The 22,520-nt window shown below is 40.5% G+C and overlaps 1 protein-coding gene across 3 annotated transcripts in view; it reads left to right on the top strand.

Moving 5' to 3' along the window:
- Positions 1-22,520, top strand: part of LOC120783165 (citron Rho-interacting kinase-like) — a 25,791-nt gene extending 3,271 nt beyond the window's left edge. The window contains exons 5-38 of one of the 3 annotated variants that reach the window (XM_040115937.1): positions 1-18; positions 123-176; positions 417-557; positions 695-820; positions 1,435-1,530; positions 2,078-2,194; positions 2,935-3,044; positions 3,501-3,675; positions 5,031-5,228; positions 5,471-5,524; positions 6,953-7,150; positions 7,517-7,710; positions 7,837-7,972; positions 8,158-8,262; positions 8,542-8,682; positions 8,909-9,016; positions 9,174-9,366; positions 9,765-9,926; positions 11,305-11,442; positions 11,956-12,136; positions 12,234-12,325; positions 12,517-12,621; positions 12,834-13,003; positions 15,008-15,088; positions 15,207-15,342; positions 15,469-15,608; positions 15,719-15,811; positions 15,958-16,066; positions 16,232-16,360; positions 16,585-16,665; positions 16,764-16,842; positions 17,051-17,233; positions 19,250-19,637; positions 20,418-22,520. The exon at positions 1-18 is cut by the window's left edge and continues 36 nt beyond it. In XM_040115937.1, coding sequence (XP_039971871.1) covers positions 1-18; positions 123-176; positions 417-557; positions 695-820; positions 1,435-1,530; positions 2,078-2,194; positions 2,935-3,044; positions 3,501-3,675; positions 5,031-5,228; positions 5,471-5,524; positions 6,953-7,150; positions 7,517-7,710; positions 7,837-7,972; positions 8,158-8,262; positions 8,542-8,682; positions 8,909-9,016; positions 9,174-9,366; positions 9,765-9,926; positions 11,305-11,442; positions 11,956-12,136; positions 12,234-12,325; positions 12,517-12,621; positions 12,834-13,003; positions 15,008-15,088; positions 15,207-15,342; positions 15,469-15,608; positions 15,719-15,811; positions 15,958-16,066; positions 16,232-16,360; positions 16,585-16,665; positions 16,764-16,842; positions 17,051-17,233; positions 19,250-19,637; positions 20,418-20,441 — 4,455 coding nt within the window. In that variant the 3' untranslated portion in view covers positions 20,442-22,520. Of the gene's footprint in view, positions 19-122; positions 177-416; positions 558-691; positions 821-1,434; positions 1,531-2,077; positions 2,195-2,934; positions 3,045-3,500; positions 3,676-5,030; positions 5,229-5,470; positions 5,525-6,952; positions 7,151-7,516; positions 7,711-7,836; positions 7,973-8,157; positions 8,263-8,541; positions 8,683-8,908; positions 9,017-9,173; positions 9,367-9,764; positions 9,927-11,304; positions 11,443-11,955; positions 12,137-12,233; positions 12,326-12,516; positions 12,622-12,833; positions 13,004-15,007; positions 15,089-15,206; positions 15,343-15,468; positions 15,609-15,718; positions 15,812-15,957; positions 16,067-16,231; positions 16,361-16,584; positions 16,666-16,763; positions 16,843-17,050; positions 17,234-18,752; positions 18,848-19,249; positions 19,638-20,417 lie in introns of those variants that run through there. The other 2 variants (XM_040115936.1, XM_040115938.1) reach the window with 2 other exon arrangements.

Genomic DNA, 22,520 nt, shown 5'->3' with positions numbered 1-22,520 from the left:
CTCTCCAAACTTGAGAAGGTATAAGTTCTGCTCTTCCCTTGTAGGAAAAATCTTCATGGCTAAAGCTGTTGTGACACTAAAATTTCGTGTCAGAGCTTACTGTGTTTTCTTTTTTTGTTAAGACTAATTCTGAGCAGCAGGTGAAAATCCAAGAGCTCCAGGACAAACTGTCCAAGGTAAATATATATAATTTTATTTCATTCACGATAACATGTTTTGTACTTTTACAGTTACTAGAACCTCCTCTCTCCTTATTGTCTGAAAAGTGGATCCACATTATTTGGCCTGCTCCGGGTCCCTGTTTACTCTCAAGAGAAGCTTTTTTGCAATGTCTCAGGGGATAGGAATTGCCCTAGCATATCAATAGCTTTGTCTTGGGATCAACGAACAATCTCTGAACTCTTGACCTCCCCCAGGCAGTGAAAGCGAGTACAGAAGCCACTGAGCTGCTGCAGAATGTCCGTCAGGCCAAAGAGCGGCTGGAACGAGACTTGGAGCGCCTGCGAGGCAAAACCGACTCAAGTGACACTTTAAAACGGCGCCTGAGAGAGACAGAGGTACAAGAGTAAACCCACGACACTAAATGATGCAAATGTTTCTTACTTACTGTTTCTATAATAGGGCCACCCCAAGGCACACTTGAGACATTTTCTGTGTGGTTGGTCTTACTTTATTCTCTTTGTTGTGTAAGCAGGAGGGCAGGAAGACCCTGGAGAATCAGGTAAAAAGGTTGGAGATGGTTGAGCGGCGGGAGAATAAGCTGAAAGATGACATTCAGACCAAATCCCAGCAGATCCAGCAGATGGCTGAAAAGATCCTGGTGAGAGAGCTACAGATAAGGCTTGCTAATGCTCTGCTCCACTCCCCCCTAATTTCACCCCCTGTCCACCTCTCCCATTCATTCAGCCCTTTCCCAGTCTATCCTCCTCGGTTATCTTAGAGCACACATGTAGTCTACACGCATTTGTCTTCAGAGAGCCCCTTGCTAGTTGACCTCTCAAAAATGGCTACTAGTCAACAAGTGTCAGTGCATATATAGATTTTACCATACATATGATTTTATCGGTGCCAGCATGAGCAAGCACCGATACAGCCGACTTTTGGATTTCAAGCTTTTCAATGCAAGTTTCCTCATCTCTTTTCTTTTTATGTATTTGGTTTGGGAGTAGACTTATTACAACCGCTTTCACTCTGTTTTTCAGTAGATTGTTCTGTCATGTCTTCTGTAACTACAGGGTTTTAGGCTACTTTAACCATCATCAGGGTGGTAATTTGTGTTTTGTTTTTTTTTTTTTTTTTTTCCCCTTTTTTTTTTTTTTTTTTTTCTAATTATTATAAAAATATGGTTATAACAATTCACATGTATGAGCAATTTGGAGTGCATTTTATTGTGTTATATGTTTCCAGTCACCTTTTCAATGTTACTTCCTTCAGGAACTGGAGGAGAACCTGCGGGATGCCCAGTCAACAGCCCAGAGGATGGAAACCCAACTGGTTCAAAAGGAGAGGCTTTATGAAGACAAGATCAAGGTGGGAACGTCTAATATAGGTCAAAGATACAACAGTCGTGCAATAAATCCTTCATTCATGAAGGTTAGGTTAAACTGTTATTATAAAGAGAGGTGTGTCAGTTATTTTGTCCACTCCATTTATATCAAATAAAGAAAACACCCCTCTTACAATGCAATACATTTAACAGCACTACAGACTACAGCCCTCAACATGACGGTGAAGTTGAATCAACACCCCTGAAACAGTTCATGAAGGAGGATTTATTGCAGGACTGTTGTATTAGATTTAAGCTAGGTGTTCCTAATAAACTGTTAACTGATTTTATATATATTTAGTGTAGTATTTCCTAGTCAGTGCTGCCATTTTAAATCAGTGTTGGGGTGGATGTAAGTTAGAGCTGCCACATCACACTTCTTACTGCTTCCACACCAGGATATATATTTACAACCATGTCAGTAGGGTTTTTTGTTTTTTTTTGTCAGTGCCTTACAATGTAGAAGATTATAGACTTCAACCTAAATGTCATTATGTCAAATCAACATTTCACTGGTTCTGTCTGATCAAGGTTCTGGAGGCCCAGATGAAGGCAGATCTGGCTGATAAGGAGAGCCTCGAGGCCAGAAGAGCCCAGCAAGAGGAGGAGTCAAGGGAGAACTGTAAACTTATCAGTGAACAGAAAGCAGTAAGGAGCAGGCTTTTTGAAACTTAACTCCACTCATTTTCTAGTAGATTAAAACCAACTAAGGGATTTAAAATATTGCAAATTGTCAAATACCATCATTTATTTTATTTAATTATTTGCAATGTTAGAAACAACAGCAGCAGTGTATACAATTGTTTGATTTTTAATTCCCCCCTCCATTATTCTAAGCAATTCCAGTGTACTACATAAGTCTCAGTGGGTGAAAGTTGTTTGTGAACACATGATACCTTTTCATTCACCTCTGAAGTTGTTTTAAGAATTAGACACCTAGATTCCATCAGTGTTTTTCATTACTTTTTTTTTTTTTTTACGTAGTAATTTGTTGTAGTGGTTCATATGTACTGGACTGTACAGTTGGATTAAATTGTAGTGTACTTCATGTTGCCCTACAAAGCCCGAGCTCAAGTCCTAATCTGGTTAATGTGGTAGAATTGAAGCAGTTAAGAAGCTTTTAGAGGCTGTCATCTGACATTGACAGTAGAAGATTCAGGCAACACCTTAATGGACTCTAATAGGATTTTATTGGGGTACAAATTTCTGTTTCCTGCTTTAAAAAAAAAAAAAAAAAAAAAAAAAGTGCTGCTGAAATATGTGTGTCCCGTGATTCTTAGTAGGATTCGGCTGTCAATCAAAGTGGAATTTATCCTTGCATTTGCGACTGTTTATTGGGATGTGATTTCCATTATTATTATGATTATTATGTGTCCCTCTTCCTGCAGACCATTAATGCTATGGATTCCAAGATGAAGAACCTGGAGCAACGCATCGCTGAGCTATCAGAGGCTAACAAGCTGGCTGCTAACAGCAGCATCTACACCCAGAAGAATATGTGAGTTATTTGGACCTTGTTGCAACACTGTGCTTTCATGAGTGCCCCCACCCACACTGACTCTGTCTCTTCAAGCCTCCAATTGCTTCATTAGATTGCATTTACATCTCCGCGCACCATGGCTGATCTACCACCGCTGAGTTTAATCTGTGTATCATTTCTCAGATTAAATACAGAAAATATATCTTTAACTAATCTAATTTTAAAAACTTCCTTTTTTTAGTATAATGTACATGTCGTCACCTGAATGTACAAGTGTTTGTTTATTAAGATGAATTTGCTACATTACATCACATGACTTAATAGCAAAGGTGACTTTGAAGGCAAAATTATGGCTCACATTACTAATTCGTTTGCTACTTAAACTTCTACTCTAGAGAACTATTGGAAAGACTCTAAACAGTCGGTATAATAGGCATCTGTGTCTCTGTTTTTTTTTTTGTTTTTTTTTTCCAGGAAAGCTCAGGAGGAGATGATCTCAGAGCTACGGCAGCAAAAGTTCTATTTGGAGTCTCAGGCAGGCAAGCTGGAGGCCCAAAATGCCAAACTGGAGGAGCACCTGGAGAAGATGAGTCAGCAGGAGCAGACCAAGAGGACCCGGCTGCTGGAGCTGGAGAGCAGGCTGCGGGAGGTGAGGCAACAGGAAACTCAAGATAAAGTACCTCACTTTAAGTAGCACACAGTGTAGCCTCATTACTATAGACAAAAGGGATTAAAGCAGCTGATCAGCTACAGAGCTCAGATCCCTTTCAGATAAACAGCTAATTAAATACAACAGGGCAACAATGGCACCTCTACAAAATTGCCATTGGGCCTGTGCACAAGCTGTATCTGCTGGTCTAGTGGACTATACAGGATTTATTTGATATCCCTGGGAGGTTGTAGCTGCATTGGCTGACAACAGTTGAGATAATATGTTTCATAATATGTATGATAATATGTTTCACCATATGAAAATAAAGCGGGACGTTGTCGCATGGCCAGTGAATAGTTTACCCTTAACCCCGAGAGCTGAGGTGAAAGCCCCCCCCCCCCCGGCAAGCATCCACTTTGCTGAAGTATCCTTGAGCAAGATGCTATTTGTCTATCAGCTATGCTTGTGAAAGCTTTTCAGTGAAGTCTAACATTATACATTAAAATAGAATAAAGAAAATTTCAGGTGTTTGACAGCTACCTGTAAATATTTGATAATGCATTAAACACGGGTTAGGAGTTTTAAAAGTACAAAATGTTTTTTCACCACTCTGAGAAATGCACCACAAAACCCAACTGAGCTTGGCCTTTCCATCTCTGTAACAGTAAGAAGCTTAGGGAGAAGCTACATGTACCCTTGTGTGTTTCAACTTTATTTTGTTTTTAGGAAACTCTTTTCTTTTAAAAATCTTGAAAAGGTCTCAAATTATTTTGTTTTGGGGTCTTAACAAGTATGACAGTTTAAATCCAATTTTCACTTTGATGTTTCTCTGTGCTTACCCCTGTTTGCACTTAGTAGAATTTGAATCTGCATTTCTATATCTGCTAGTAATCCTCTAATTAATCTCCTTTTGTCCTTTTTTATAATGCCCATTCAGTTTGCAGCTTGTTTCAGATTAATTGAAAATCTGATGCTTTCTTCAACTTTGTTTTATCACTCTGTTCTTTTAATGGCTCTTAAATTTTATGATGGCTTTAAAAAGTTTCTGAAAAATCTGAAAACTAGCAAAGGTTATCCCATATATAGTTAGAGAAGTAACTGCAGGTTTCGAATTCATGTCAGCCATTTTTGAAAATGTTAGCACTGTAAACCAATGTGGGTTGAAAGCATTCCTCTAACAGTTTTGAGATTGCCTCCAGTTTCTGAATTGCACTGACGCCTATAACATCTACCATCTGGTAATCTGAGCAGGTTAAAAGAATTCTGAATATTATATGCAAATAAAATCTGTTTCGGTCTAATTTACATTTCCACATACACACCACATTCACATTAGTCCTGTCCCCTTGTAGATGGGCCTCGAACATGAAGAAGAGAAGCTGGAGATCAAGAGACAGGTGTCGGAGTTGACCCTCTCCCTGCAGGAGCGTGAGTCCCAGATTAGCAGCCTGCAGGCTGCGCGTCTTGCCCTGGAGAGCCAGCTGCAGCAAGCAAAGACCGAGCTGGAGGAGACCACCGCTGAGGCTGAGGAAGAGATCACCGCCCTCAGGGTAGGACAAACAAGTGCAAACACACGTGTGCAATCAGAGTCACTCGTAGAAAAACAGGTGCACATACATTCAGCATATGTATATTTAGATGTAGACAATCTATATTGTTTATGCAGTCAGAGGGATGGTTCACATTACATTTTCAATCTATTTTAAGTAATGCCGTCAGTCACAAATCATTCATCATTATTATATGTAGCAGTGAATGGTTTTTGTTCTTCACTTGCTCTTGTTTCTCACAGAACCACAGAGACGAAATTCAGCGCAAGTTTGATGCCTTGAGAGACAGCTGCTCCGTAAGTCCTGCCACAGCCTTTTGTCTCTGCTCAGCAGAAAAATTTTCGTACGGTTTCATACCATCTTTGAATGTATGGTTATTCATATGCAACTACAGAAGTTGTGTACTGAATAAAGTCTTTGGCAAGAAAACACAGCTTGCTTTCATGGGGCATTTTCGAACCTCTAATTTATTTGTTCAATTGAAATTCATTTGTCATTGCAGTTGTTTTTAAACTCATATTTTGTAAACATAGACAACTGTAGACAGTTTTCGATTATTTATTTTACAGCTTCTTATATGTTGGTTCTTTTCTTTTAAAACATTTCTTGTTTGAAAAGCTTAATAACAACACAGGCTTTCTCCAGATCTGTTACGTATGCTGTCAATGCATGCACTCCCTTCACAAAGATGAGCTCTTCCTATTGATGTTTGTTTTTTTAAATAGAAAGCCTATACGGATACTGCAGAAGCACATTTTTTCACATTTACATTTACTCGTTTCGCAGACATTTTTATCCAAAGCGACTTACAAGTGAGGGCCAACACTAAAGCTTAAGTACAGTAGGAGACCTTGAAATAAGAACTAAGCACTAAATCTGTTCAATAATACAAAATGCAAGGAGATCAGGTAAAGAAGTGCACCAAAAGTGCACAATAAGTGCTAGATAGGCATGTTAGGGTGTTAGAGGTGTTAGGAGAGGAGGAGTTCTCAGAAGAGATGAGTCTACAAGAGATTCTTGAAGATAGAGAGGGACACCTGTGCTCTGATAACATTTGGTAGTTCATTCCACCATCGAGGAACCACAAACGAGAACAGTCTGGACTAAGATTGCCTTGTGTGCAGGGATGACAATGCCAGATGACGTTCCTTGGAGGAACGCAGTGGCCGAGAAGGAGCATTTGCCTGTACGATTGAGTTCGAGTAGATGGGTGCAGACCCAGAAGTCACTCTCTAGGCAAGCATTAGTAACTTGAATTTGATTCGGGCAGCCATTGGTAGCCAGTGTAGGTCAATGGGTGACATGTGCCCTTTTAGGCTGATCAAAAATCAGATGCACTGCCACATTTTTACACATTTACTATACGTAACTGGATGACATGAAGGACACAGCTGGACCTCATTAATGCAGCATGTTCAACAAATCACCTCCTTCAACTTTTAGATATAATCTAAGAGTTATTATTTGACATTTACCTCACTTAATGAAACAGCCTTTTCTTAAATCCTACATGCCAAAGATATGTCTCTTACTCATGAGACTTTGGAAGTAATTTAATTATTCACGCTCACATTAATTGGAGTCTTTGTAAAGTCATAAATTATCAGTAGCCCAGTTGTGTTATTACAGAAATTATACCTTTGCCCTGGCGTTTTGGACAGAAACTGAAATATCTTTTCACATCCATAGCCAAGGCTAACACCTACCTGTTTGTATTGCCCCAGGTGATCACTGACCTGGAGGAGCAGCTTACACAGCTTAGTCAAGAAAATGCTGAGTTGAACCGCCAGAACTTCTACCTGTCCAAACAACTTGACGAAGCGTCAGATGAGAGGGAGGACCAGCTACAGCTCAGCCAAGAAGTGGACAGGCTGAGGAGGGAGGTGGCTGACCGCGAGATGCACCTCAACAATCAGAAACAGGTAATACGCATACACTGAAATGTTTGAAAGCACTTGAACGTAAATATCTATGTACCGACAGTACTTCATATTTGTAGGCATAGACGAAAGTTAAAGATATTGTTGACATTTTTTATATGAATCATCTTTTATTTTTCTTCACGTTATTTTTCAGCCAGGGATCAGACTGTAAAAGTCAAGTTGTGTTGCTTATTTAAATTCCAGACTGAAGAAGTCATGCATTATATCATGTAACATTTTAGTCTCATAATACTGACACTGTGTGCAGCAACTGAAAATGAAATGCAGGAGCGCCAAAAATCACATGGCTACGCCAGAAAACTGAAAGATGTTCTTTTCAGTCTGGTCTTGTGTTTATCTTACCAGAACATTGAGACACTGAAGACAACCTGCAGCATGTTGGAGGAGCAGGTGGTGGAGCTGGAGTCCCTAAACGACGAGCTGCTGGAAAAGGAGAGGCAGTGGGAGGCTTGGAGAGCGGCCCTGGAGGACGAAAAAAGCCAAGCCGAGAGACGCACCAGGGACCTGCAGAGACTGCTGGACAATGAGAAGCAGAATAGGTAAGATTCAAGCATCATTACTTTTTAATTTATTTACACTTTACTCTTATTGACAGCTCAGCTTCATTTACCGTATTCATTAAAATGCATTACCGCTGTAAGAGGACGTTATTGTGCTGTTCACAGACTGCGTGCGGACCAGCGTAGCACTGAGTCTCGCCAGGCAGTGGAACTCGCAGTCAAAGAGCACAAGGCTGAGATACTCGCCTTACAACAGGCTTTGAAGGAGCAGAGACTGAAGGCTGAAAGCCTGTCTGATACTGTGAGTTGAAATGTTCATATGTCTCACCTATGATCTAACTTGAACCTCACCTTTAATCCATGGAGTGAAAAGTCTGGTCTTGCTACAATCAACAAATATTGGTTTTATTTCTGAAGCAGAAAATTATCACTGTGTTTGTAGCTGTGTTGTGTTATGTTCTAACATGAGCTCACATGTTATCCCAGCTCAATGATCTGGAGAAGAAGCACGCCATGCTGGAGATGAACGCCCGCAGCTTACAGCAGAAACTGGAGACCGAGAGAGAACTGAAACAGAGGCTAATGGAAGAGGTAGAAAGTGAATCACAACCACCCTATATAAAATACCTGGTATTATAAATTTAAGTTGCATTTATGTCCCCAACAACTCCCTAAAATGTAAAACCAGGGAGAGTATTTTTAGCCGACTGTTTAAAAAAAGGTACTTAAAATACTTAATTTTAAAAAATTGGCACTATTTGAGAAATATGTTTGGTCTGTTTGGGACACATCTCTTCTAATTTGAGTTAATTATATTTTTGACTGATTTTAAATCAGATGTTCGTATTTAAATATGTGGTGTCCCAACAGCAAGGGAAGCTGCAACAGCAGATGGACCTCCAGAAGAGCCACATTTTCCGTCTGACCCAAGGCCTCCAGGATGCCCTGGACCAGACCGACATGCTCAAAACTGAGAGGACTGATCTGGAGTACCAGCTGGAGAATATACAGGTGCAAAATGCAAAACCTTTGCAAATTGAAATACGTTGGTCTCTAGGGAGAAAGGGGAGTCCTAGTTAGATATTAGAATAGTGCAACCGATGTCAGCAAGTAATAAGGTATCTCATGGGGACCAAGACGATAAACTAATCCTAATTCATATGTTCTCAGAGGGAATGATTTTAAAGTTGTCTTCAAAGGTATTTCTTTCTCTGAGCTTCTGTTTTCCTTCCTGCAGGCTGTTTACTCCCACGAGAAAGTGAAGATGGAGGGGACCATCTCCCAGCAGACCAAACTCATTGACTTCCTCCAGGCCAAAATGGACCAGCCCACCAAGAAAAAGAAGGTCTGGTAAAATATTTCATGCTTACTATAAGCCATGTTTGATTGATAATCATATTCAAGGTAAAGATTTGAATGTACTATTGTGTTCATGTACAATACTAATAATGTCAACTGTGCATCTTTATAAACGAATTGAGTACTGTTCCCTATCTGAATAGGGTATATTTGGGCGGCGGCGGGAGGATGTAGGTACCACGACTAACGGAGCGCTGGCTCCACAGCCCCAGCCGGCAGTTCCCATGCAGTACAGTGACATGAAACTTGCTTTGGAAAAGGAACGTTCAAGGTGCACCGAGCTGGAAGAGGCTCTGCAGAAGATGAGGATAGAGCTACGGTCCCTTAGAGAAGAGGGTAGGGACAGCACTCTTCCTCCCATAGAAAGAAGCAAAAGGTTCAAATACAGCAGTCCTGTAATGAATACTTTCAGTTTTTGAAACTGAGTTTTTAATTGTTGTTGACACTGAGTCAGAGAGGTGTTGATTTAACTATGGTAATCATATTTTTTCATCAAAACCCATACAGAAATGACAATCTACTGTAAGTCACCTTAGGAAATTCTGTTTGTGCCCCCTCACTTATCTGTTTAATAGAGTTACCATGCCAGCATCCTGCTCCATTACCTACACCTGCCAGGTCCTATGTGACTCTTTCAGAATCTATAGCTTTTTGGTAACGGAGCCAAATATTTCCACCTTAATGACTATCATTGATCTAATATTAGGTTGTTTTATTTGCTTGTGGTGATACAGCAGCTCATTTCAAAGCCCAAGAACATGTGGCTCCTTCCACACCAGCCCAGGCCCGCCATCAAATCCTCATGTCGGCCATTGTCAAATCCCCAGAACATCAACCTAACCCCAGCAGTTTGCTCAACCCCTCCACCCGCTGTAAGGAGACTTCTACCCCTGAAGGTTAGTCGCGCATGCACAGATACACAAAGACTAATAAACAAACACCCAAGTAGACTTAATGCTGCCCTCAGCTCATCAGCCTCAATTTGGACCTTGGGTGTCCTGTTTTGAAGCTGTATGTTGTCAGTGTTAACACAAATGGGACTCCCTTTTCACTTACGTTGTTTATGTGGTGTGTTTGTGTTTGTGTTCTTTCTATGGCCTGTCTCACCAAGCAGGATTATGAAGTTAAATAAAGTTGGATAGCTCTGTTCAGCACATGTTAAACCTGGGACATGGACTCAAGTAAAAAAGAGCGGTTTCAGGTTTTATTCACTGTGCATTTATCCAGCTAACATTGTAATCCTGCCTGAGCCTGTCTCACAAAGTAAGAATAGTGGATTATCCAGGCAACATTGGTTTTAATCCGGGATTTCCCCTATCACAAAGATAAATTACATTTTTTGGAGGGGTTGATCACCATGGAAACTGAACCTTTGTTGTATCTATCACAGCTTCATGGCAGGTTCAGTGGCTTATATCAAAATGTGTAAACAGCCCATCTCCCAATAAGCTCTGGAAAAATGGATAATTTGAAAAGGATCTTCCAATGACAAAAATAATGCATTCATATGCAGCTGAATCTCTAAATACCATGGTGTCAGTAGTTGTGATACAATAAGATACACCTTAATGTGTATTTTATCAAAGACAAATGTTTGGGTAACAGCTGCCTGACTAAGTTGAACTTGCTTTGTGATTCAGACCCCTGACTGACTGTGTTCCTTTGCTTTCACCTAGCTATTGTTAGACTGCTCTCTCCTTTCTGTCTCTTTCCTCTTGCTCCTCACAGAAAAGAGGAGGGTCACCTTTGAAAGTAAGTTAGCAGTCACCACAGTTTGTCTTCTCACATGCATGAGATCATCTACATGCATGATCTACTATACACACATATGTTCATATCGTACCGTACATGTGTCTTGTTGTCCTTTTTGTCAAGTTAAGCGTAACTTGAACAAAGACTTGTTTCTTAAAGGTGGATTTTGATGTCCTCTCTGTTTTTTCAGCCTAATTCCTGGAGTCATGAATTAAATGGTATATGGCAGGATGGGTAGCTTTTCACCCAGGAGCATTTTAATGCATCCCATGCTCATTGGCATGCATAATTGGAATCTGATTAACTATTTTACAATACTTTAACATTCATGTGCCTAATACCTGCAACTAAAATAAATCATTCATTATTCAAATTGCCACATTATGCTTGAAAAAACTGGAACTCGTTCTATTGTTGCTGACTTCTGAAGTGATTAAGCCTGTGACAAAATGTTATGGTACTATATTTCTTTTTCAGTAAATCCTATCCCTGCCTGCTTTTTCTTCCCTCTTTGTATTTCAGAGTTTGGTCGTCGTGTGAAGGAGAGAATGCACCACAACATCCCTCATCGTTTCACTGTGGGGCTCAACATGAGGGCTGCCAAGTGTGCCGTCTGCCTGGACACTGTGCATTTTGGACGACAGGCTGCCACTTGTCTAGGTCTGTATCCTGCACTGTAGCTGGGAATATCAAATCTGAAGATATTTCAGAGGACAAATTATTGGCCAGCCCTAACAAAAATGCTGGAAATAGTTCTTGTATTGTCGCCATCACATTAGTCTCCTTCAAATGATGGAATCAGATTTGTTTTGTTTTGGCTATCATTAAAATTTCAATTATTATGAGTCCTAGAAAAGGAAAACATGTGATTTAGACTTATTCCCAAACCAACAGTGTAGAGGCAGTATAAAAGCCCACATGGTAATGTGAAAAACAGTAGCATTGTCATCATCAGTTATTGTGATAACAACAATTAAAAATGACGATTGCTTTTTGTATATTTCTATGGTGATAACTCATACCACTCTATGCTTTTTCTCTTTCGAACATGAGTCTTTCAAAATCTCGAAACATTTCAATATTAACTGCAATATTAATGATAAAACTATTAAAAAGACTTAAAAAAATAATCCAATGAGCATTTATTTACCTCATCTCTCTTTCTTAACGTAGAGTGCCACACCCTGTGTCACCCTAAATGCTCACCATGTCTTCCGGCAACCTGCGGTCTGCCGGCTGAGTATGCCACTCACTTTTCAGAGGCTCTGTGCCGAGAAAAGGCAAACTCGCCTGCACTGCAGGTCAAAGAGGCCAGTGGGCATGTTCGCTTGGAGGGATGGATGAAGCAGCCTAGGTAACTAATTCAGTCCTTTATTGCCATACTGACCATATGCAGTATGTTATATACACAGGATTAAAAAGTGTGTGTATATCTGTGTTTGCTCACATAGAAATGGAAAGCGGGGCCAACAAGGCTGGGAAAGGAAGTATGTGGTGCTAGATGGAACCAAAGTGTCAATCTATGACAGTGAGCCCAGAGAGGGTCAGTACTAATGTTTTTAAGTGACTGTATTTTTCACTGATAGAATAACATTGGAAAATACATTTTAAACTTGGCAGAAAATTGCTGATCCAATCCTGAATGAGACATTTTGTCATCATTTAATTATTGATGTTTCCATGAAGGTCAGTACAGCAGAATTCAGTTACAAAAACATGGTGTTTTTCTTGTAGACTGCATGAAGGCTGAGGAGGAGTTTGAGCTCTGTATGCCTGATGGAGAGGTGACTGTTCATGGAGCTGTTGGAACCTCTGAGCTCATCAACACTGCCAAGTCAGGTACCGGATCAATACCACCTAATCCTGCTACACTCAGCCTATTGTAGGATTTTAAATGTATCATCCTCTCCCCAAATTTGAAATAGGATCCACATATCCCATCTATACTTTTAATCCCAAAGTACAACAAAATGTTGACCATTCTCCTCAGCTGTGGAATTAAGCTGTTAGCAAGAAAGACAAACAACCCATTTTTCTGTGTGTGTACTCAGACATCCCATATGTGTTGAAGCTGGAGTCCCATCCCCACACCACCTGCTGGCCAGGCCAGTCCCTCTATTTCATGGCTCCCAGCTTCCCTGACAAGCAGCGCTGGGTGGCTGTACTGGAGTCTGTGGTGGCTTGTAGCCGTGGATCTAAGGACAAAGTAGATGCTGATGCTGTAAGTGTTGTGTGTATATTACATGTTTCTGCTTGTGTCAGGTTTAATTGGGTTCAGAATTTGAGTTTGCCTATCAAAGGTGTGAGAAAGACAGCCCAGTGTCTCCTTTACACAAGACAAACTCTCTTATTACAGTATGCACATTTCAAATACTAACTTAATCCCAGGGTGGCTGTATTGTTTGGTGTAAAAATTTGGTAAAATATATTGAATGCCTCCATTAAACATCAGCCACTGCCTTCACTTCTTACCCCCCCCCCTCTTCTTTCTCTCTCTGCATGTTCTCAACATCCACGTCTTCTATTTGTTTGTTGTCATCTTTGTGATTATACTGTGCGTGTGTATCTCCATTCAACTCGGTTGTGTGGATCATATTATAGGCAGGTGTTTCTAAAAGACAGAAGAACCTATCCCCTCTGGTTCAGGTACAGTAAGTAGCTGCACGAACGCTTGGGTTTCAGTTGACCGACTGACTGAGCATGCAGTAGCTGTACACATCTACGCAAACAACACTGATGCTGGTCAGTGCAGGTGCATTCACACATAAAACGTAGTGCATGGATGTGAATAAACACTGCTGTGCACCTTTGGCCTAGTATCATATGTTCTGGCATGCATGCTTCTGCAAAAGCCATGCGCTGCTTTAGCCCCTTTCAGTGAAACACAGACACATGTGAACACTCCTCTAGCCATCTGAGCTTAACTTTAGTCTGCAGGCTTCTGTTTTTGGTGTTTGTGTGTTTATTGCTGGTGTAGAAGCGGTTTATCGTCTCTCTTGCATTCTGTACCAAATGACCCTTGGAAATTAGTGTTAGATTTTTCTCTAAACTGTACATCAGCATTTCAAAAACTCTCTTTAGTTGTATTACCTATTCAAATCTGCATTTAATAGTTCAATATGCAGCTTTTTTCCTTATGGCAGAATATACTAAACGGCTAAAAATACACCTGAAGGACACCTGAACAAGGTCCATGAACATTTATACCCAAATGTGATTGTTAAACATCTCAATCCAAAACCATGGGCTTGAATGTACTATAACAGCCTCCACTCCTCTGGGAAGGCTTTCCATAAGATTTTGGAGCCTGGCTACATGCCATGCAGCCACAAGAGCATTAGTGATGTTGGGCAGTGACGTTGGGCGATAAGGCCCGGCCTTCAGTCAGTCTCCAGTTCCATCCAAAGGTGTTGGATGGGGGAGAGGTCAGGGCTCTGTGCAGGCCAGTCAGGTTCTTCCACACAAAACTCCAAGAAAGGTACCTTTTATAGACCTCATTTAATGCACAGGGGCATTGCCGTGTTGAAACAGAAAAGGACATTCCTTAAACTGTAAACAACCTGAGATAAAGAGCATAAGGACAGTCATAATCAAAATAAGTCAAAAAACCAAACAATCACTGCCAAAAAAAATGTTTTTCCAAATGAATTTACCTTTCCACTGTTGCTTTTGTTGCTGTGAAGTGGTTGTTGCTATGGTCACCCAGAGAAGAAGTTGTACAGCTAAAAACATACCAACTGACTCACGTCTGTATCAGAGTATCAGAAACTGTCAAGTATCAATGGTTGGCATTAACTCCTTGCTCAGTTCCTAGTTTCGTTTAGTTGCTCTTTGATCGGCTTTTTCCTGATTTCATTCCTATTTTTGTTCATTTTACTTAGGAAAAATTCTTATACAACACTGAACAAGTTTGGCTTGCTTTGTTTAAAAACAAACAAACAAGGTTTTCGTATAAAACTGTGTACTTAGCCACTGTTGTCAAAAATTGTCAAACATTACTTTGCCTAAGGTTCAGACTGGTTCAGACATCCCTAGCTTCTATGTGAATTCTACTTTCTAATACTGAAGGATGGATTTACTAAATTGGTGTTTGTGAAGGCTCTGGCTGTCATCCCTGCTGGGTTAGCTTGTCTTGCTCTAAAGCAACTGATCTGCAGAAAATCCTCCTAAACTGCCTCCTTCCCCTGTTCCATGTCTCTCTCTTTCTGTTTTCTTGTCTTAACAGAAGCTTCTGGGGAACTCCCTGCTGAAGCTGGAGGGTGACGACCGTTTGGACATCAACTGCACTCTGCCTCTCACTGACCAGGTACAAAGACCAAAACTTCATCATCCCTCCAGTTAGACTTTTCCTCTGACCGCTACACTATCCATGTTCTGCATGTTCACTTGTTAGCTCTCACGATCTTCCTTATCCTTTCCCTCAGATCGTGTTGGTCGGCTCTGAGGAGGGTTTGTATGCTCTAAACGTCATAAAGAACTCTTTGACCCACATCCCCGGACTGACCTCCGTCTTTCAGATCCAGATCCTAAAGGAGCTCGACAAGCTGCTAATGATCACCGGTCAGTGCATGGCATTTGATAAGGCCCAGTGTACTCAACTGCACAGTCTTCATAAGTCCTTTGAATTGTGCTAAGTCAAAGTAAGATGTTTTTTTTTTTTTTTTTTTAACTCACATTCTCCTCCAGGAGAAGAGAGGGCACTGTGTCTGGTGGAGATCAAGAAGGTGAAACAGTCTTTGTCACAGTCCCATCTCCCGGCTCAGCCTGACCTCAACCCCTTTATCTTTGAGACAGTCAAGGGATGCCACCTCTTCTCCTCTGGAAAGGTGAGTCAAGTTGCTGTTGCTTACACAGAGCAAACTGCAGTCAGAGTTAATGATCAGAGTAATTGCATAGCAGAGTGCTGTCTGATTGCAGAATTGTTCCTTCTTTACAGATTGATAATGGGACTTGTATCTGTGCCGCTATGCCCAATAAGATTACAATTCTGCGACATAATGAAAGCCTCAACAAGTTCTGTATCAGAAAGGTGAGTGGGCCTTAAATACGGATAGAAAATGGATTGTGTGTTGAAGGTAAGACAGTGTTTTGTAGCAACGTAGGTGCTGTGTTTTACTTCAGGGAGTAATGAGTTTGAAAGGGTGTCGATTGCTAAACTTTAGTTTGTATTTGCAGGAGATTGAGACGTCAGAGCCCTGCAGCTGTATCCACTTCACTGGCTATAGTATCATTATTGGCACCAACAAGTTCTATGAGATTGAGATGAAGCAGTACGTGCTGGAAGGTAGGCCAAATTATGTATTGATAGTACTTTTTTTTTTTTTTTTTTTTTTAAATATTACTTCTTGTGAACCAGATAGTTTCCTGAGGAAGTCCACGCAAGTGTGTTTCTGACGCTGTGAGGTTTGAACATTCACACCTGAACGAGCTGACTGATTTCTTTCTACAGAGTTCCTGGATAAAAACGACGTAACGCTAGCTTCAGCTGTCTTCGCCGCGTCCTCCCACAGCTTCCCCATCTCCATCATCCAGGTCACGACTGCTCCACAGAAGGATGAATACCTGCTCTGTTTCCACGGTTAGACATTGATTTTCTGTCTGTGTGGGCACACGTGTTCAGTACGTTGTGTATGAAGTTGAGCATGTCAACATATGTACCAGTAAACTGTTTGTGCAAGAAAATCTGTCTTCAGTAAAGGATTTTTAAGGAAATGTGCTTTCTGCTTATTTCAAACAGGGCATTCTTTTTGTCATTTATGTTAACAAATGTTTTGTATGATAACTGAAATATTTTTCTTGCAGAGTTTGGTGTGTTTGTGGATGCATATGGCCGCAGGAGTAGAAGTGATGATATCAAATGGAGCCGTCTGCCTCTCTCATTTGGTTAGTGTAAATCAAAATGTATTTATTTTCCAGTTATTTAATGGTCAATATATTCTATAAAATTGTTGCTAAGTGGATTTTTTTTTTTTGCCTTTCAGCCTATAGAGAGCCGTACTTGTTTGTGACCTACTTCAATTCTCTGGACGTTATTGAGATTCAGGGACACGCTGCGCTGGGGTAAGATTACCTTCTGCTTCTTTGACAGTACGAGTGCCACAGTTGGGGTTTACACCAGTAAAAGTAATCATCATTTTGTGGATCTTTACTTGGTATCATTGTTTATGTAGTGCTGGAATTGTGAAGGGTTCAGTAGAGAAGAACAAGAATCATCCTTTTCATTCACTGCTGTTTAAAATGATACAATGTCTAATGTCTTTCTTTCAAGGCCTCACTCATATGCACACCTGGATATCCCAAACCCACGCTACCTGGGCCCAGCCATCTCCTCTGGGGCCATCTACCTGGCCTCGTCCTACCAGAACAAACTGAGGGTCATCTGCTGCAAGGGCAACCTAGTCCAGAGCCAAGAGGGTGGAGGAGACCTGCAGCGTAACGGCTCCGGGCGCAGGTGAGGACATAAACAACGACTGTTTGTTAGAACTGCCACAGCTCACACTGACATGCTCACATTCTCTCGTGGTAGCTGGTATTATGTTGTTGACACTTGTAAACTACCACCATCAACCTTCTTTTTTGCTCAAAACCACATCTTAGTCTCTCATACACTGACATTACATGTGCAGATGCATATGCAAAGCTCAAATAAATTCTTAGATAAAGGAATGAATGAATAAACTAATGGAATGAAGAAACAAGTGTTAACACCGATCAGTAACAATAATGTATGTCAGTTCCAAAGTATTTTCTCTTTTTCTGTGACCTCAGTATTTTTCCTTGAGCAGAGTGTCAGTATACATTTTAATTTATCAATTCCAGATCATCCCTACTAAAGGGAAATAAAATGACCCCATGCAGTGTAACGGGCACTACTGAAACAAACAAGAACTTTAATATAACATTCCAGTAGCCAAAGATGGAAATTAAGGCAACATTATGCAACTTTTGCTGAGCAGCAGCAACAGCAGCTTCCACAGCCACAGGTAATAATTATAGGACTCTGGTGCATTGAATTCTGTTGGGCTCCAAGTGCGAGCAATTACAGGTACTAGAAGCAGCGTACCCCTAGAAGCTAACAGCTAACAAAGCCTATCAATAGGCAACATGCAAAGGCAAAAACCACAAAATTCATCAAAGGGGTTGATAAATGAAAGAAAGAATCACCCAGCTGGCCTCTAATTACAGCTAGCTGAAAACCCATAGTTGGTGGTATGTTATGTAGTGCCACAAAGTATTAAGCCACTTCTTGCAGGAGATTGTACCCGCTCATCCCAAGTTATATAGTGCAAGAACAGGTGTTTGGGAATGAAATAGGTGCCATTCTCCCTATTACAAGTCAGTGTACCATCAAAATGATTTTGAAGCTGTTATTTTAAGGTAAAATAGTTACATAATGTTGCTTTAAAGAGGTAATTTAGCTTAAGCAACTGAACTGAATGCTTAGTAGCCCAATCAGCAATCCATAGACATCTGCACATAATAAACATCTGCATTATTAAAATATTGATAAATAAATAAATTATGCCATGCCTTCATTTGTCTATCGAAGGGAAATAAAGGAGATGACCACCCAGAGTGAAATCCTGCTCAGTGGAAATGAATTTTCTGAATCTAATTTAAAGTCCTGCAGATAGTAAATAAATCTTGAGTTTAAAGTAAAAGATTGGACAAAGATGTGGGTTTCATTTGTTTAATTACCCTTTTTTTTCTTCGATTTACTTGAGCATCTTATTTATTTATTCATTCATTTATTTTTAGTGAGGTTGGGTCTTCCCTGCTAGTATGCAGAGCCCACCACTGCACTTCCTTACTCCATGTACACTGGTGTTGTTGAAGGGTCACTGGGACTAGCTGGCACTGAAGGGCACAGGTGGACAGCCACGGGTGGTGACTGTTAAATATAGGCCTTAATGTTTGATTTGGTTTTACAGTAAAACAGAAGAGTAACGCCTTCGTTTTGTTCTTTACAGGAGGAGAAGTTCATTTTTTATCTGTAACAAATCATAATATTTGTCTTTTTAAATTAGAATTACATTTTAAAATGCCTCCTGTTAAATGTAGAAAGGAAATTGATGAATAAAGACTAATTTCCTCCTTTCATGTTCTGAGACTGGTCTATTACAATTTAATGCTCACTAACAACTGAGCTGTTCTTGTTCACTGTGTTGATTTCTAAAACTGGCTACACAAGCTAGTCAAAACCTTGTTCTTCACCTGTTGTCAGCCACTGACTGTATTCTCGTTTAGAAAACCAAGTGGGGTAGTTGAGTTCGGTGCAGTTTAGTTACAAATAGCAATAACAGCTTATCAAATGAGCTTGATTGTCAGCGCACCATCCTCGCCACATCTGATGACCGACCTGACTCCCAGAGCGCCAGGCCAAGTCCATGATCCTAAGACACAAAATCCCTTTTTACTCTAACTAATGCTCTGCGCCCATCTGTATTCCTCGGTTCCTCCCTAACAGCCCTAACAAGCGCGGGCCTCCATCCTACAATGAGCACATCTCTAAAAGGCTGGCAGCCAACCCCCTAGTTCACGGAGATCCTGGCACACCTCACCGCTACCGAGAGGCTCGCACAGAGTTTCGACGGGACAAGTCCCCCAGCCGTCCACTGGAGAGAGAGAAGTCTCCTGGCCGGATGCTTGAGAGCCGGATAGTGGGGTCTCCGGGCAGGGCCATGGCTGACCCCCGGTTAGAGCGCTCCCCGGGCAGGGCCATGGCAGACCCTCGCATGGACCGCTCCCCTGGCCGGATGATGGACGTTCGTAGAGAGAGGTCCCCCGGACGATTTGAAGAGCGCCAAAGGCTTCATACTGGCTCTGGACGCACGCCCATAAACCCTGTTAACAAGGTTTGTCCGTTGTTTCTCTTGATTCTTTATAATTTGTTAAAGGAATAGTTTGACATTTCGGGTAACACAATTATTCACTTTCTTGCAGAGAGTCAGATGAGAAGGGGTGATTCAGCTCTCACATCTGTCTGTCGAATATGAAGATAAAGTTGCTTAGCTTAGCTTAGTATGAAGACTTACAGGAAGGAGGAAACATACTGTAAAAACTACAAGTTGTGGTTTTATGGGGGTTATGTGCCAGACTATGTCTCGGCTGGGAGCAGTGACCACCTGGTTTAACCCCTGGTTGCCTGGCAACCTCAACTTGTCGCTTGGACTGATAACGCTTGTACAGATAAAAAAAAAACATGGTGTAACATGTTAATTACTGATCTTTAGAGATGCTGGTAGGCGGATTTTCTTACTTTAGCCCAGCTAGCCGTTGCTCTCTGGTTCCAGTCTTTATACTAAGCTAAGCTAACCTGCTGTTGCCGTTTGCTTCATATTTAATGGACAGACATGAGAGTGGTGTTGATCTTCTCATCTCACTCAGCATGAAAGCAGTTAAGACTATTTCCAAAAATGTTAGACTACTCCTTTAGTTACTCCACAGATTCTGTGTGCGGTTGATGGACCAGTGTTAATACTCAGTTGCAATTATGGTCACAAAACTCATGTTTTCCTTATTTTACCAAATGTTTTTGTTCTGATTTTAATTAATCATAGGCATACATCAAATTATTATACCAGCTGTTCTTGCATGTATGTAGCTGACTGTATTTCACCGACTTCATCCTCCAGGTATGGGACCAGTCATCTGTTTGAGATACAGCAGAGTTACATGCCCAGCATCGACAGAAAAATTCATCTTTGGAAAGGGAAGGGAGGAAACCGAGAACCAGTGAGAATGTCACCAACTCATGATGAAACACTGCCACACATCTGTTTTGCCTGGCTTCTAAGCTGAAAAACCCACAGAGGAAAAACGACTGTAGCTGATAGAACAGAACGAGAACAAGAGAAATAAATAGATGTCATTCGAATCAGGTTATTTTTCCTCAATGAACTGACCCAAGTCAATAAAGGTCAACAAAATGCCATATTAACAATGTGAGCAGGGTTTTTTGCAATGTATTTGAGTATGTGCTCTGTCCTCTGAGAAAGTAGTAATTTGATTTTATTTCGTCAACAACAACAACAACGAAAAAAAAAAAAATCTGGGATTAGAGTTCTCAATTTAAGACTTGCCTCATGGGTTTCACTATCCTCAGTTAACTCCCGACAGTAGAGACTATAATCGATAAGCACAGCTGTAGCAACATTATCTTACTAGTCAATTCCTAAATATTCGCCGTGACTGAAAATATTATAAATACAACTGGCACCTTTCCACACTCAGCTCTGTCCACAGTAGCTTAAGATCAGGGCAGGAGGGCAGTGTACATCTAATAGCATTTCCGGCTCCAGCCCTGCATTGACATGTCAACTCACAATCATTATCAGCTAATTACAATCATTCTCTACCAACCTCAGTCTTCTGTCCAGACTTTGGTTCGTTACGGTGACAGGACTTGGCTGGAGCACAAAAAAATTTGAATAAAATTTAAATTTATGAACCCTGATATATGAAGCCCAGTAGAACCATACACTAAGTGATTGTCTGCCCTTGGATAGGTTCGAGACTAAAACTGCACTACCCACAATCCCCAGCAGCGATGGAGCAGGACCTTTCTAATCCTTCAGAATGCTATCTGACTGTAAATAGACAAGACATAATTTTATATCTATTGAGAAGGAATTTCAAGGCTGGATAAGCCATGTCTATTTTTGTTAAAGAAAAAAGTGATTACGTGTCCTCTTGAATGTCCAATGAGTATTCTTTTAATATGTCCAAACGTCTTTTATCAAGTGAGTGATTGTATCTGGGTCCAACTCATGTATGCACTTCTGTCTGTCAAAGGCAAAACCTCAGTGCTGAATTATATGACAGGAGGGGGAAAAAAAGATCATGTTTGAAGCTTACAACATAGTACTTGAGCATTTCTTTTTGTACAATGTCCCTTAGTATTGTATATAACCCAAAACAGTTCAAGGTGAAGATGAAAATAATCTTCGTTTTTTTCCTGATTCGTAAATGGCATGGATATGTATATCTGAAATGAAACGGAGTGTTGTCTTCTGCTTCTGCCTCATTTGGGTTATATTTTTATTCCACAATTTAAGAATGAGGCACGTGAATAACATCTCCTTCCTTTTAACTGTTACCTATTTGCACACTAAATTCTTATCATTATAATAACTAAATCTCTTGTTTTTCCTTTTATTAAGGCACTCTTGGCAAGTTAAACATCCAGTCCAAACTTAAAAGACATTAAATCCGTCCACATCTATTTTAGCTCTCATTAAGCTGATTAAATTGATTTTATTTCTATATATCATAACTTGATCTATGGAAATAGAATATCTTTGTGGTTTGTAGTAATGTTTTTAGAATATAAACAGATGAGAGGCCACATTTTAACTTGCCCAGTGTGTCTGTCAACAGTAGGGCGCTAAATAGGAAGATTTTTCTTCAACTTTCTGAATCCACTAATGCTCTTTTTAGACGTAAGAAATCTTCCTGAATGTATTTAAGCCAAGAAGAAGGAGCAGATTCATTAGTCACAAATGTTCAACAGAAAGCACCCAATGCTACAGATTGCACAAGTTTTCTACTGGTCTCCATAGGACTCCATACAGAAGGGTTTCCCATTCTGTTTTATTTTATTGTTATGTTCTTTTTAATCTGTTTTTCTTTTCACATGGTCCTGAATCACAATGCCGTAACGCTGGATATGATATTGATGTCTGCTAACAAATGTTTTATTAGCGTTCCCTGTAGAGATTTTGTCACAGAATATTAAA

This window comes from Xiphias gladius, chromosome 21 (genome assembly GCF_016859285.1).
Source record: "Xiphias gladius isolate SHS-SW01 ecotype Sanya breed wild chromosome 21, ASM1685928v1, whole genome shotgun sequence".
Taxonomy (NCBI): domain Eukaryota; kingdom Metazoa; phylum Chordata; class Actinopteri; order Istiophoriformes; family Xiphiidae; genus Xiphias; species Xiphias gladius.
The sequence above is the reverse complement of the archived record's forward strand: the minus strand, read 5'-3'. Positions and strand labels throughout refer to the sequence as shown.